We start from the raw sequence: 14,918 nt of genomic DNA on the forward strand, positions 1-14,918 counted from the left end.
CAATACTAGAAATGAGAAGCAAATTTACAAAGAAGCTAATTCAGCTTAAGCTTTAGGGGACCTCACTTACATGGGCCATGAGCCATAAGTTTGTACATTTGTATAAAATAAGAAATAGTAAGATATTTTAGTAAGAATCCATTAGACTTGTGTCTCTTTCCACTCAAATTTCCCCTTTGCAACATATCCCCTCAATCAGGTTGTGTTGAGTGGCAGTTCTGGGAACCAGGTAAGATGTGGTTGTATTGGTGTTACATTTAGATTGGGTTTAATGGGATATGTTTAGGTTTCTTCTTGGAGCTTTTATGTACAGTTAAGTTATTGCTAGCCATTTATGGCTGCAAGGAATACAGTGAGCCAGCTCACTGGGCATGGTAACCTGAAGTACCAAGCCAGAGGTTGAATTCAAATATAAACATCACTTGGCCTATATCACATTGCTCCTGAGTCATGTGGTAAAGATGTGAAACAAGATTTGAAATGTATGAACCAAAAGCTCGTCTGTGGGAAAGTTTTCCAATCATCAGCTCTATAAAATTTTAGGTGAGAGATTCAGTTTTCACCAAAGCCTAACCAAAACCAAATTTATTCCTGACAGGAATAAATTTGATAATGCCACATAGTTAATAATTCACAATTTATAAATGTATCATGCTTTTTTTTCTCTGAAATTTCTCAGAATTCCTGTGTTTTTGCATTATTGTTTGCACTCTTTACCGAAAGTACCTCTGTATGTGGTCTCATGTTTTAAGCACCCCCAACTGCCAAGAATAAAAACAAATCCAATCAACTGTGTGAGAGGAAGGACTGGATTATCTTTCCATTCTCTTTTAGAAGATTACATTACAAAGTCTTTGTTATATAAAGAGATGATCAAAGAACAGGTAGCCAAAAACATAGAAATTGCATAGATGTGTCAGGCAGAGATGTGTGGTTTCTTTTTCCAAATAAATAAATATCCACTTTCACACTTAACTTGTATTCTTTTTCTTAAAGAAATCTCCCCTAAATCATATAAGCTTTAGGTCCCATAAAACGCACCTATGCTCCTGCTGGAAATACCAGAAACAAATTAAAAAGGCCAAGACATGGTGCTTGCCATCCAGGAATGTGCATTACAGGGAGGAGGTAGGCTGGCAAACAAGCTATCACAAAACTTCAGGGGCAATAGAGAAGAAGTATGTAGCAAGTTCCATGGTCCCTTCAATGACCAAATCAAATGAAACTCTCATTTCAGCCTCTGATTATGTGTTGGTGGTAGAGGTTTGTGTAACCTGATGGAATTTTTCACATCGGCTGCTTAACACATTCCACGAGCCACTGAGTTAGATTTGTCCACTCAGGCAATCACACTTCCTCGTGAGCTGCATGGTTACTGAGTCTTAGCTTATGGGCCACATGCCTTTCGTCTTCTCCTGTGCCACCAGCACACGGTTGCCTCCCTGAGACTTCCCTGGCTACTCACAGATTCAGATGGTCTCCAGAGCGCTGGAGAAACTCTGGACATTTGAGGCATGTTTGGAAAGACGGATAGACTTAGAGGGTCCTAAGAACCATCCAGGTCTTTGTCCACAAGAAGCAGGATGAATTCTGGCAGTGAGGCAGTACTGAAATGCTATCAGCCTAATTAATATGGTGACATCATTTCATAGAGGCTGGCCTCTCCCTGGAACCAGATGGAGCCGTGTCTGCCTGGAAACCTTTGGCAGGCTCAGACACCTTTTGCACCTTCTTTCTTATAATCTGATCCTGCAATGCACTTGAACCTTTCAATGCTTCCTTAAAATGAATGCTTTCCAAATGGGCTCATCACCTCCCTCACAGCACCAGCCCTTTTTCTGGACCTCCTCACATCTGGATTTCCTATTTTCCTTCTCAAGGCTGCCCAGGCCCAATCTCCAAACCACTTTTGGTTCTTCCATTTTCCTCTTCCCCCAAGATATTCTTCTGTGAGGTGAATGAGACAAAATATGGGAAAGTACAGAATATGTGATACCTGAAACATACTGGGCAATCAGTGAATGACAGTTCACTTTCTCTCCACCTTTCCTCCCTGACCTAGGCATTAGAACAATTCTGTAATTCTCTCACCAGGCCCCAGTGTGCTCTTCTCACCATTCCATACCATACAACATTACAATAGGCATTGTCTAAACTGTTGCGGTAACAAACCTTATGTCTAATCCTCTCTAGTAGGTTGACTTGTGTTCTTCAAAAATCTGTGTCTAAACCCTAACCCTCAGTTCGAGGACTGTGGTCTTACTTGGATAAAGGCTCTTTGGAGATGTAATTAATTTAAGGATCCTGAAATGAGAGCATCTTGGATTTAGAGTGGACCCTGTATTCAATGACAAGTGTCCTCATAAAAAGAGGGAAAGACTCAGAGACTGAGGGAAGGGAGCCCATGTGATGATGGAGGCAGAGTGGACTGATGCATCTTCAGACCAAGAAATGCCAAGGACTGCCATAGCCACCAGAGGCTAGGAGAAGGTGATGGAATGGACTCTCCCTCAGAGGCTCCAGAAGGAACTAATCCTGCCAACACTAAATCTGGACACCCGGAAATTTGAAAGAATAAATTTCTGTTCTCTTAAGCCCCCACCTTTGCAGAAATTTGTTATGGCCGCCCTAGGACACTAATACACCCCCTTTGCCCGACCCTTAAGGCTCTTCCCAATCTGAGTGTGGCCTGCCCTTCTAAGGTTCACTCTTTCTACCCTCCTTTACAACTGCCCCTCTTCCGCATATTGACAGTCTCTGGATCATTCAGTGATTAGTTGTACATTTTGCCTTTTCCAAAATGACCTCTTTCCCTTCTCTAAAACTCATTGTGTCTTCTGTACTTTTTCAAATCCTAATCATGAAATGAAAGGTGTACCCTATCGTGATTTCTCTCATGTTCTAAATTCTTGTAGCTCACATTTGACATTGAATCATGTCAACATTTGTTTCACTTTTCACATATGTGTGTATCTCCTTGAGGGTGGGATGTTTTAGTAAAATGTTGCATAAGTAAATGATATGCAAAAGTACCAAAGGAGAATTTAGGTGTTAAGGGCTGAACTGTGTTTTCCGAAAGACATATGTTGAAGCTCTAACCCCCAGTATCTCAGAATGTGACTGTATTTGGATCTAGGGCTTTTAAAGAGGTAATTGAGGTTAAATGAGGTCACATGAGTGGACTCTAACCCAATATGACTGATGTCCTTTAAGAAGAAATTTGGACATTAGGGATTTGCGTGCACAGAGGAACAACCATGTGAAGAGGCAGTAGGAGGGTGGCCTTCTGCAAGCCAAGGAGAGAGGCCTGGAATAGATACTTCCCGTAGAGCCCTCAGAAGAAACCAATCCTGCCGGCATCTTGATCTTGGACTTCAGCCTTCAGAACTGTGAGAAAATAAATTTCCATTGTTTAAGCCACTCAGTTCGTGATATTTTGTTATGGCAGCTGTAGCCAAAGAATACAGTAGGTAAAAAGCTAAGACTAAAAGTTAAGAAAAATTAGCACCTGAAAAGGAAAATAAAAAGAGGAACATTACTGACACTCTTCTCTCAAGTGCCAGTACTATTCCTAAAATGGCATACAGCTAGACAAAGCCCTTAGTAAAGCCCAGAGACTTCTGGGCTTATTATGAAAACAGTATCACTTTAGTATGAAGTTCAAAGAGATCTGAGAATGGAACTGGCACCTGTCCTCCACCACTCTTCACACTTTTCTAGAATGATGTTACTGCCTAACCTATAGTTAGGAAGTTACCTGACAGTCTCATTAGTTATTCTGCTAATTAAATTTATATAAGGTTTAACCATGGGGCTTACGCCTAGGCATTTACTGGGATTGATTGTAAGGGGATAAGGATTAGTGGGTCCACTGAATACACTAGTAGGTATCAGGACAATACTGGTATCTCATCCCATCTCATCTCATCTCATCTTATCTTATCTTACCTTATCTTATCATTCATCTGTCTGCCAAGATCAGATCAGTGTGCTTTTCTCTTTCTCATTCTTTTACCATCCTATAACCTCCATTGCTCAGGGGGGAAAAATGTACTGGAATTGATTCCATAATATTTAAACTAAATTTGGAATTTTGAGCTCCCTTATGGAAAGTAATTTTAGAGGTTCATTGACTGAATGTAGTATGTCCAAAGGGTGGTATTTGAAATGGTGAGGACCTTAAATATTGAGGCACCTTAGAGTGGTTGAAATATGTGATATTTGGTCAGAAGTATACAGAGGGCTTCCCGTTGGATGAGGGTATCAGCTTGTCCTCCATGGGTCTTAAGGCAAGGGCTGGGACTGTTAGGTGGACCTTGCAGAATGCTGATTTCATTTCACCACAAAAACTTCCACTGCATCATCTAATTCCCTCAGGACCAGAGGTAATGAGGTGTAGAGGACCACTGAATGCCATGTAGCTTAGTGGTTAAGAGGGTTTTGGAGTCCAAGCTTTACCTCTTATTAGCCGTGTGACCTAGTCTAGGTACTTAATTCACTTAGCTTTAGTATCGCTATCAAAATGGGATTAAAGATCATACCTACCTCATTTTGGGTAATAGATGAAAGCCTGGGTGTAAACCTGGGTGACTCAGTCGGTTAAGTGTCCAACTTCAGCTCAGGTCATGATCTCATAGTTCGTGGGTCTGAGCCCCATGTCTGGCTCTGTGCTGACAGTGCAAAGCCTGGAGCCTTCTTCAGATTCTGCTGTCTCTCTCTCTGCTTCTTCCCTGCTCACTCTCTCTCTCACTTTCTCTCTCAAAAATAAACATTAAAGATTAAAAAAAAAAAAAAAAGATGGTTTAATGTATTTACTCACAGAGCTCACCCATGCCTATGCCTGGTTTTGAGCTCTAGGCTCTGTTTGACTTCATTATATCATGTTGTTTCCAAGGTTGCTTCCCAAAACAAGATATAATTGGGAAGGCAGAGGGGAGTGGATTGAAAAGGATAGGAGTTAGCCCCATTCTATGGCCAACTAGGTTGCCATAGTTGACAAAATGATCTTAATCAGTGAAGTCATGTGTCTATTTAAACACCAAAAGAAGCAATTTCTTCTCCTTTGCCCCCAGTCTTCACCTCCTCTGCTTCCTTTCATCTCTAATCTCTAGTCCCCAGCAGGCAGGTAGGGTGGTCCTCACCCACAACTGGAATGTCTCTGATGGAGTCATTTGTTACCCATTCTTTGCCCTCTTCGCCAGTTACATCCATTGTTTTTGAAAGCTGACCCTGACTAGACTCATTATTACATTAAAAAATATTAAATTCAGGGGTGCCTGGGTGGCTTAGTTGGTCAAGCACCCGACTCTTGATTTTGGCTCACGAAATCATGTCACGGTTTGTGAGATAATAGCCTCATGTTGGGCTCTGTGCTGACAATGCAGAGCCTGCTTGGGATTCTCTCTCTCCCTCTCTGCCCCTTCCACACTCAAGCTCTCTCTCTCTCAAAATAAATAAATAAACTTAAAAAAAATATTAAACTCAGGATTTAATTCTGTTTCAAATCGTAAAATACGAAAATTAAGAAGCAAATACGAGTAAAAGAACAAGTAAGGCTGGATTTGAAGTAGATCATTCTCAGAAAGACCTCTGGGGATACCTTATAACCATCACCCCTTAAATATCTCGATGATAGTCCATTCTGAGATGGATGTATCTTGAATTTTGTAAAAATGTATTAAGCACCTATTAAGCTCAGTAATCCCAATAATATGTATGATAATAAACTGGTTGAAATCTACTAAGTAAAGTTGTGTCTAGGAGAGACTGGAAAGAATATGAGGTGTTTTATTGGGGATCTTTGTCATCACTAATGAACAACAAGAAATAGTTTGAAAAGTTCCTTGAGATATTCACTTAAAAATGCCACCAAAACTTCAGAAAAGTACAGTCTCTAAGATAAAGTTACTATGTATTAAGAATGGCTCCATTCCAATGTATGCTTTATGTACATTATATTATTTGGTCCTCACAACTTGTTGGCATTATAATTCCTGTTTTACAGATTAGAAAATTAGGTACAGAGAGGCTTAGTAACATTCTCAAGATCACACAGTACCATATGTCTAAAAATTTGTATATACTTTTTCTTAAAGTCATATTTTCCTCTACCAAATTATGAAAGGCCATAGAAGGAATTGAAGACATAGACATCACAATATAGGTGTTGTTTTTTTTTTTTCTCATAACAATTAAGTTTACTTTTATTCTTCTTGCCCAAACCGTAAACTATCATTTTGGGTACCATTAATATTACACAGACTTATTTTTCAAATGTGTTCTACTTCTTTAGTAAAATTAGAAGAAACCCCAGTTTTCTTTAAAAAAAAAATTTTTTTTAACATTTATTTATTTTTGAGAGACAGACAGAGCACAAGCAGGGGAGGGGCAGAGAGAGAGGGAGACACAGAATCCAAAGCAGGCTCCAGGCTCTGAGCTGTCAGCACAGAGCCTGATGCAGGGCTTGAACTCACAAACCGTGAGATCATGACCTGAGTCAAAGTTGGATGCTTAACCAACTGAGCCACCCACGTGCCCCTCCCCCCTTTTTTATAATATTTTTGAAACTCCAATTTTCAAACAGGTGTGAGTGCATTCAGAAAAGAACCACCATGTGATTTTAGATACGGATGCTAATTCCTAAACATTGGTTATCATTTCTTAACTCAAGTGCTTAGAATGTTTAAAATGCTACATATTCATGTGGATTTCTCAAGGATTTTGTGCATACTTAAGCTTATATATGTATTTTAGATTATATGAATACTGAGAAGCATACACATACAGTGTGATATTTACATATTGTTCCATTTTTTTTTGAGAGAACTTCACCCTCACAATTATTAAATGTACATAAAATCTAAATAGCAAATATAACTTATATTGGAACAGGTCTGACTACTCATTGGGAATAGCTGTTCTTTGCTTTTATGATATCGGAAAAGAGAAGAGTTAGTAAAGAAATACAAGCGTTTCTCAAGCCCCTCTTCCCTAAAACACATTCCATCCAATCTCCAGAACAGGCTGGAATATCCGTCTCTACCCCCACCCCACCATCCTCTCTCAATGCAGTGGGAAAGTCGGTGGGTAATTGGGTCCAGATTGGAGATGTTTAAATATTCATGAGGCTGGCAGGGGACTGGGAGGGGGGTGCCTGTCTAGAAGGGGGGTGGGGGCTGGGGAAGTGATTAGTCATTGAAAGCTAGTGAACAATTCTCAGAAAGAGAAAGGGAAGAAAAAGACAGATAGACGGGGGAAAGGGGAGAAAAGAGGGGAAGAGAGGGCAGAGGAGAGAGCCGGCGAGGGAGAAGGAGAGAGAGCGAGCGAGCATGTGCGTTGAGCAGTAGCTGTGGACCTTACAGTTGCTGCTAACTGCCCTGGTGTGTGTGAGGGAGAGAGAGAGAGGGAGGGAGGGAGGGAGAGGGAGAGCGCGCTAGCGCGAGAGAGCGAGTGAGCAAGCGAGCAGAAAAGAGGTGGAGAGGGGGGGAATAAGAAAGAGAGAGGAGGAAGGAGAGAAGGCAGGAAGAAGGCAAGGGACGATACAACCATGCTGTGCTGTATGAGAAGAACCAAACAGGTAGAGCTAAAGATTTTTACTTCTTGCTGTTGTGAAATTACCAGACTGCAATATTTCCCTGTAAAAGCAGGGGGAAAAAATATTTTAACTGCTTGTGCTCTGGCCATGGTGCCCGCGTTTCCTTAGCATATGGTAACTGATGGTTGCATCCCAGCTTTTATTCCAGTCTGTCTTTCATGCTCTGGTCTGGGAACGCTGCTACTAATTAGGATGAGGTTAGAAAAAAAGATGCCTGTTTGGCTAGAAATAAGATTTTGGGGGCTCTTAGTGAATGTTCAGCGTTTTAGGTCTCTGGTTTTGCGGGTGTGGATATAGAGAGGGGTGTGGGGAGAAGATGTGGACTCTACCTACAAGATGGGGAGGCAGTCCTTTAAATTATTTGCAAAAAAAGCGGGGTGAAGGAATAATATTCAGTAATAAGTGTTGCTTGTTCTGTCGTACAATTTTCTCACATGTGCTGCGGAAGAAGCCTTATTTCGTCCATGCAGGAGCTTCAAATGGGCGCAGGTATTAATGGAAAAACATGGGAAGGATTTATTTATTTATTTTTCAATGAATGAATGAAACTGTGGTTTGAGATTTTTTTTTTTTTTTTTTTTTTTTTTTTTTAAGAGAAGCTAAAGACGACTGGGGCTGTGAGGGAAATTGGCCGTGTGGAAGGGGAAAATCCCCTTCCCAAGATCGGTAGCCGATTGTGCACCAGCTGGTCGGAGGAGAGGGTGGACCACGCCCCTAGGAGCTTTGGGCTGCGATGGGATGGGAAAGACGAGCCGAGTATTACCTGTTGGAAATCAGGTCTTTTCCCTTCTCCCTTCCCTCGCATCTTTCCTGGGGTTGTCAGTGACCGGAGACGGGCTCGCATTTTGGATAATAAGCATGGTGACTCATTTTCATCAGGAAGAGGGACACAGACGGGATTAGCGAGAATCCGAGTCCCCTCGTTCCCTCCCCCACTACCCAGGTTTCTCTTCTATGGCAAATTGCTCACTTCTTTCTTTAAAGACATTTTAGAAACTTGATTGGGCTGAAGGTGGGGAGGAATGACGAGTTCAGTATTCTGCAGCAACCGGCAGTGCCCTGGCATTCTTCAAATGAAGCTTTCAAACATTTATTGGAACGTGTTTGAGTGATTTTGGCGAAGGTGAAAGAGAAGAAAAAAATGGGTGTGAGGTGTGGGGAAGTGTGTGTGCGCGCGTGTGTGTGCATACTCGTGGGAAGGAAGGCCGTCTGGGTCAAAAAAGCCCTTTGCAGGTTGATTGCCTTAGGGGTGGGGTGCAAGAGATAGGATTTGGGCATTATTCCTGTACAGGTATTGGGTATTGGGCAATTTGTAATACACTCGCTGAATCCGAAGGGGGTGGAGGGGAGTGGAGAAGAAACAGCCTGCCAGCTTTGCACATTTAGCCATCGCCCTGGAAGGAGGGGTGGGGGGTGATAAGGATGGAGAAGGAAGAGGGAGGGTAAGGGAAAGAAGCAGAAGAGCAGATCAGTGGGTGCAGAGGGTGGAGAGGCATGGGGAAAATAAGTTAAATAAATAAATAAATAAATAAATAAAGCAGGTACCCCAGGGGTTTTGTGTGTGGATCCTATAGGAGTGTTTGAAGAAGAGCATGAGAGTCTTACATGCACCACTTTCCTAAAATGTTCTGTGGTTCCAGAGATTGATGCCTCCATTGGCTCATTTTTCAAACCAGGACATTTCCTTTCCTTGTCTTCCTTCATTCTAATACATAAATGCAATAGATACAGGTGGCTGGGTTAAGCACACTGTCAAGGAAAGGTTCTGAGGTTACCCCACTGGTGAGATGAGGAAATAAAATTTAGGAAGGCGGAGCCCTAAGGAAGCCAATGCTATTCATTAGAAAAGCTTTAATTTCAGATAGAAAAATGTACCGGTTTATAACTTTTTGCCACCGTATGTATACACATACAAGTATACACACACCCCCTTCAACAAAGGAAACCAAGTATAATTTTAGAAAGGGAATTGAAGCTAAAAGAATTCCCTTCCCAAAAAGGGGACAGCTGCCTTTACTTGGGTTCTATCTCACTAACAGCCCCAAGCATTCACTGGGATGTGCAGAGTGATAAAGCTGAAATTGTGTGTTTAGGGAGTTGTAGAAATTCGCATGTAAATGCGTGTAGCATCCGCATACTCCATGTACAACAGTCATGCATGTACTCTGTATAGATTCCACATGCCCGCATGTGTCTTAGCATAATTCATATTCGAGAGAGAAAATGAAAGGTATAGATATTGTATTTACCCATGCATTTCATACATGTGTACTTCTGTGTGAAATGGTCATGTGCCCTCTTGAGTACTGTTGTGTGTCATTCACGTAAGTCAGTATTTAGGGTACCATTAAATCAGACAGAAGGAAATGGTGTATTCAGGGCGTGGGCTCCATACTACACTGACTGGCATTTATATAGCGTGAGTACTTAAGTCTCACACAGGTTTCCTGCTTGTGCGTGAAATGATCCTATATCATTCAAGGCAGAACCCGATTGTGTTTATCCTTCTGCCATCTATTCATCATCCTCGTCCTTAACAGGGAATAAAACAAGGGCAAAAACCTGCAAAGGTCTAAACTCTGCCACACCCATGAAATCCAGCAGAAACGTGGGAGGGGGTGGAGGGATTGCACTTCCTTCCTCTTCCACTTGAGCCGCATAAAGAAGCAATCTTGGATTTCTGAGTTGTAATACATGGCCAGTGGGTGAGAGGAAAGCGTAAATGATCTTTATTAGCCATTAATTACCACTCTGGAATATTAGAGCAGGAAGAGAATGGGAATGGGGCGACAATGAGAGGATGGTAAAGGAGTGGACAGAGGAGGAATAAAATAAAAGAATCCCAGAGATTGTATTGGTTTGTGATTTTCAAATATCTTGGGGCTAACTTTAAATAGCTGAATTACCGCGCATATTGCAGATGATGAAAAACTTGCAAGACGGGATCTGAGTCCACAAAGCCAGAGAACTGAGGTGTTTCCTTTGTTTAAAAATAAGGATTTTAAATTGCAATCTAAGTGTAAAGAATACCGGGGCAAGCAAGTAGCCCCACCCCCAGCCCCCACCTCTCAACCCCACCAACATCTGCTTTTTTCCTCGTAAAACAAATAAATCTTATCTGAGAGAGTGTGAGCTGTGGTTTGGAATTCCAGCCTCACTGCGCCTTTCCCTTGCAGTGCTGGAAAGGTGTGGAAGGATGCCGCCTTGCCGCTTGGTGCAGACGCTTCCTCCTAGTGATAAATTGGATTCCTCCTAAATCTCACTGAGCCACACCCAGTGTCACCCAGGGACTAAGTGAATTAATTAAATGGAAGCATTCTACTTAATATAATTGAAACTGGTTTTTTTTTTTAATGGTGATTTCTATCACACATATCCAAATTTAACCAGAAGAAGCAATCATTTAAGGACACTTTTTTTTTTTCCTGCCAAATTATCTGGACTTGCAGGGAACCTTAGAAAATTCATGGTAAATCTAGAAATGAGTTCATATCTGGTGACTCTAATTCCTTCTAGCCCATGCCAGGGTGCATTCACAATGAGCCCTGTGCCCTTAGGCTGTCAGCCTGCAACTCAGGTCCCCCCTCCACACCCATGCGGAGGCAATTGGGATAAGAAAATGTAGGGTTAATTTTCTCTCTTGCTGAGTTGGCAAAACTACAGAAACCTCCTTTCATGTTTTATTCGAAAGGGCAGAGCTCCTGTTCAGAGAGGGAGAGTGGCTTAGGGTCTCCCTTTGCCTCCGTCATGGTGAAATTGTCAGTGTTGTGGCTGGGGCTGATTAATCCACAGACTTCAGTTTTACCTGGCTTCATAAAGAAGGGGGGGGGGTGGTTCTATCAGTCAACAGTAGAGCATATATATATATTAACCAAATGTTCCCTTGTTCTCATTGACAGAGTAAGATAAGTCTAAAATCTTCCTCTAATATTAAAGGAACATTTCAAATGATGCACATAGCAGGTCATCTCAAGAGAAGATACAGCATTTAATTATTCACTTCCTTATTAGCTATCATAGAAGCATTCAGGCAGCCAAACGTGTCTGTTGTCCAGCAAAAAAAGTGATTATGGGCAGCTCTCCCTTTTGAAGTGTGGTCAGGTTGCCTCCGCAAAATTGTATTGAAGTCTGCTTAACATTCTCTGAGGTGTTGGGAAGAGCACTGTGCTGAGAGTCCTCAGTGTATGCCAATTAATGATTCTGTGATCTTGAATGAATCACATAATATTGAGCTTCAGTTTCTTCCTATGAGATGGAGTCTAAAAAATAAAAAATAAAACCAAACTAACAAAAACCCGACTTCCTGACCCTAAAGAGTATCTGTAGGGATTAAACCAAACTCACGTGAAGACAAAATCAATACAAAAGTGAGAACATTTTCTCTCCAAGTTTTGTGATGTTGACTCTTGGCTTGGAATTGCCAGTTTGTCAGGATTGTTGTGTGCCTATTGTTAGCGAACAGTTCCTTCTGGTCATGGGTGATTCCTCTTCTTCATCACTCCTCATTTCTTATTCCATTTACTTTAATATAGCTTCTGTTTTCGTATTCTGAAAAAGACACCACAAAAAGTGACTCTTCAGTTTCCATCTTACTTGATATCTCTTTGGTATTTTGTATTGTGGTCCCTTCCTCTTCCTGAAATTCCTCACTTGTCTCCCCTGGCAGCTACCCTGGCTCTCCTCCCTCTCAGATAAGCTTTTCTCAGTCTTCTTGCTGGCTTTTTCACTCTCTTCCCCCCAAATATCAATTATCTTCTGGTTAATGATCTTGATCCAGTAGATGGCATCCATCGACACACTAATTGACACATCCATTGATACGTTAGGTGATGTCATCCATGTTGGGAGTTTTAACCACTGGGTGATTTCCAAATCTGTAGACTATAGATATCTTTCCTCAGCACCTAATCCATGGATATCACTAGGTCTAGGTATTTCCAGACACCCGCAATAATGTACAGAACCAGTCTCAGTATCTTCTATGTTGTACCACTTAGTCTTCCTGTAGATTCCTACTTTTATGCTATGATACCTTCTATCCAGCTTCTGAGTTCTAGGAACCTGGGAAAAATCTTGGAGGCAGTCCATTCTATCAATCCTCACATCCAGATAATAAATTTTTTGATTCTAGGTAAAAAGCTTTTGAATCCATCCTCTGCTTTTCAACTCCACCACAAATAACCTGGTTCTGACTTTCATTACCTCTCATCTGGACGAAGGCAATAGCTTCTTGCATAGACTTCCTATCTCCCTCTTGGTCTCCTCCAATTCTTCTTGCATAGAACACCACACTTAATCTTTAACTAATGCAAATCTGGTCATTTTATTTTCCTTGTTGAAATACACCAGTAGTCCCTTGTTAACTGTAAACTAAAATATAAAGTCCTCAACATGGATGACATGATCTAGTCTTGCCTACCTTTCTTTTTTTTTCTTTATTTAAAAAAAAATTTTTTTAATGTTTATTTATTTTTGACAGAGAGAGAGACAGAGCATGAGCGGGGGAGGGGCAGAGAAAGAGGGAGACACAGAATCCGAAGCAGGCTCCAGGCTCTGAGCTGTCAGCACAGAGCCCAACGCAAGGCTCGAACTCACAGACTGGGAGATCATGACCTGAGCCAAAGTTGGACGTTCAACCGACTGAGCCACCCAGGCGCCCCCATCTTGCCTACCTTTCCAATGACATCCTCAAATACCTGCTCACACCTTATGACACCACGTCAGTATTTCAGGCCTTGGTGCCTTTGCACATACTGACATGACACTTTCTCCCTGCCTGGAAAATTCACATTTCCTCTGTCAGAGTTAGCTCTTTGAAGCCATTCTTGACCTTCCTAAGTTCCACTTTATTTGTGACTATGCTATATTTTATAACATCACAATCATATCACCTGTTTTACTACATAGCATTTGTTTTTTTTCCCCCCTGAACTGTCATCTCTACTGTGAGCTGCTTGGGTGGAGTCTTAATTCTTTCTCTACTTCCAGGCCTATCACAATGTTTGACACATACAGTAATTGGTTTTATCAGTGCATTGTATGTTTCCTAAATTAATACAAAACCAGGCTTACAAACTTTCCATAAATTGTGGCATATCTAAATGGATGGAACCACTAGTAGATTTTTGTTTAATCTATTGGCATCCAATTTTAAGGTGAAGCTAATCATCATTGATTCTTAGTATTAACCTATACGTAGCACAACCATCAGTTTTTAATGAAAGCAGGCACAAAATGAGCCCATTTATATTGCAATTCTCCAAACTACTATAACTGTTACTATTTGAAAACCTCCCTTCAGTCTCCTTTTCCACCACCAGCCCAGCAAACTAGTCCACCCTCTGAGGTTAGACATATGGTTACCAATCTTGGATCTTCAAGCATCCTTCCTTTAGGACCCCACAGTGCTTACTTACACATGTTGACTCAATCTCTTGTTTACTTAGTTGATTTATTTCATTGATACACAAACTTCCAAAAGTACATGTAGTGTTGGCCTGTGCTCGGAGGGTGGGGGGGGGCCTGTGTTCAAGAATCAATTTTGTCTTCTTTTGGGTTTCTTTCCTTCCCACTGAAGTATCCACAGAATACTGTTCCACAAAGGGAAATCTTTCATGGAGGTAAAGGGGGGTTAAATGGTAAGTAGCTCCTCAAATGTCTGTTACGTGAATGAGAATCAGATCAACTTTGTCTTACATTTGAATAGACTGAAGGGATTTGGATTCTGAAGTCGGCCTATTGTGGCTACCATAGGGCAAACTGCAACCACAGCTTTCTATGAACATGATCTTGGCCAGACTCTATGTAGTATATTTTCTCTGACTGAATTGGCATGGCCTTCAGAAGAGCAATAAGATAAAATGATTTATAGGTGATGTTGGTCTCCAGCTCCTAAAGCTAGGTAATATTTTCTAATCTCCACACCCTTATTCCATATCTTGCTCATTGCTTGCAATCTCTTTCAATCTCTTTCTTTGAGTTTTTCTTTTGTTCTTCCTCTTCAGGTCCGGGTGGAGTTTTCTGATTAAGCGACATTGGCCCAGGCTAGTGTTTGATGTGTGAAGCTATGAAAAGAGAACTTCAAGAAAAAGTGTTCTTTCCAGCTTTCCGAATAGGTGTTTTAGACAGAATAGATATTTTAAGCTTTGTCTAGCACATAGTAGCTTCTCAATAAATAATATTCATTGATAAAAGTAGGAAGGGAGAGATACCATAATGGGTCATTAGGGGAGATGTTTTGGAACAGAGACCATTCTGTGGACTTCTTCAGAGCTGGCTTTGTGTAAATGCACACTCAATTCCATTGGTCCTCCTTACAAGGTGG

General features: G+C 41.3%; 1 protein-coding gene across 2 annotated transcripts in view; it reads left to right on the forward strand.

Moving 5' to 3' along the window:
- Nucleotides 1-14,918, forward strand: part of GAP43 (growth associated protein 43) — a 127,008-nt gene that overhangs the window by 18,267 nt on the left and 93,823 nt on the right. Inside the window, exon 1 of one of the 2 annotated variants that reach the window (XM_045436941.1) lies at nt 7,442-7,576. The exons of the other annotated variant lie outside the window; for it this stretch is intronic. Coding sequence (XP_045292897.1) covers nt 7,547-7,576 — 30 coding nt within the window. The 5' untranslated portion in view covers nt 7,442-7,546. Of the gene's footprint in view, nt 1-7,441; nt 7,577-14,918 lie in introns of those variants that run through there. 2 annotated transcript variants of the gene reach the window in all.

The sequence above is a fragment of the Leopardus geoffroyi genome, chromosome C2, assembly GCF_018350155.1.
Source record: "Leopardus geoffroyi isolate Oge1 chromosome C2, O.geoffroyi_Oge1_pat1.0, whole genome shotgun sequence".
Lineage (NCBI taxonomy): Eukaryota > Metazoa > Chordata > Mammalia > Carnivora > Felidae > Leopardus > Leopardus geoffroyi.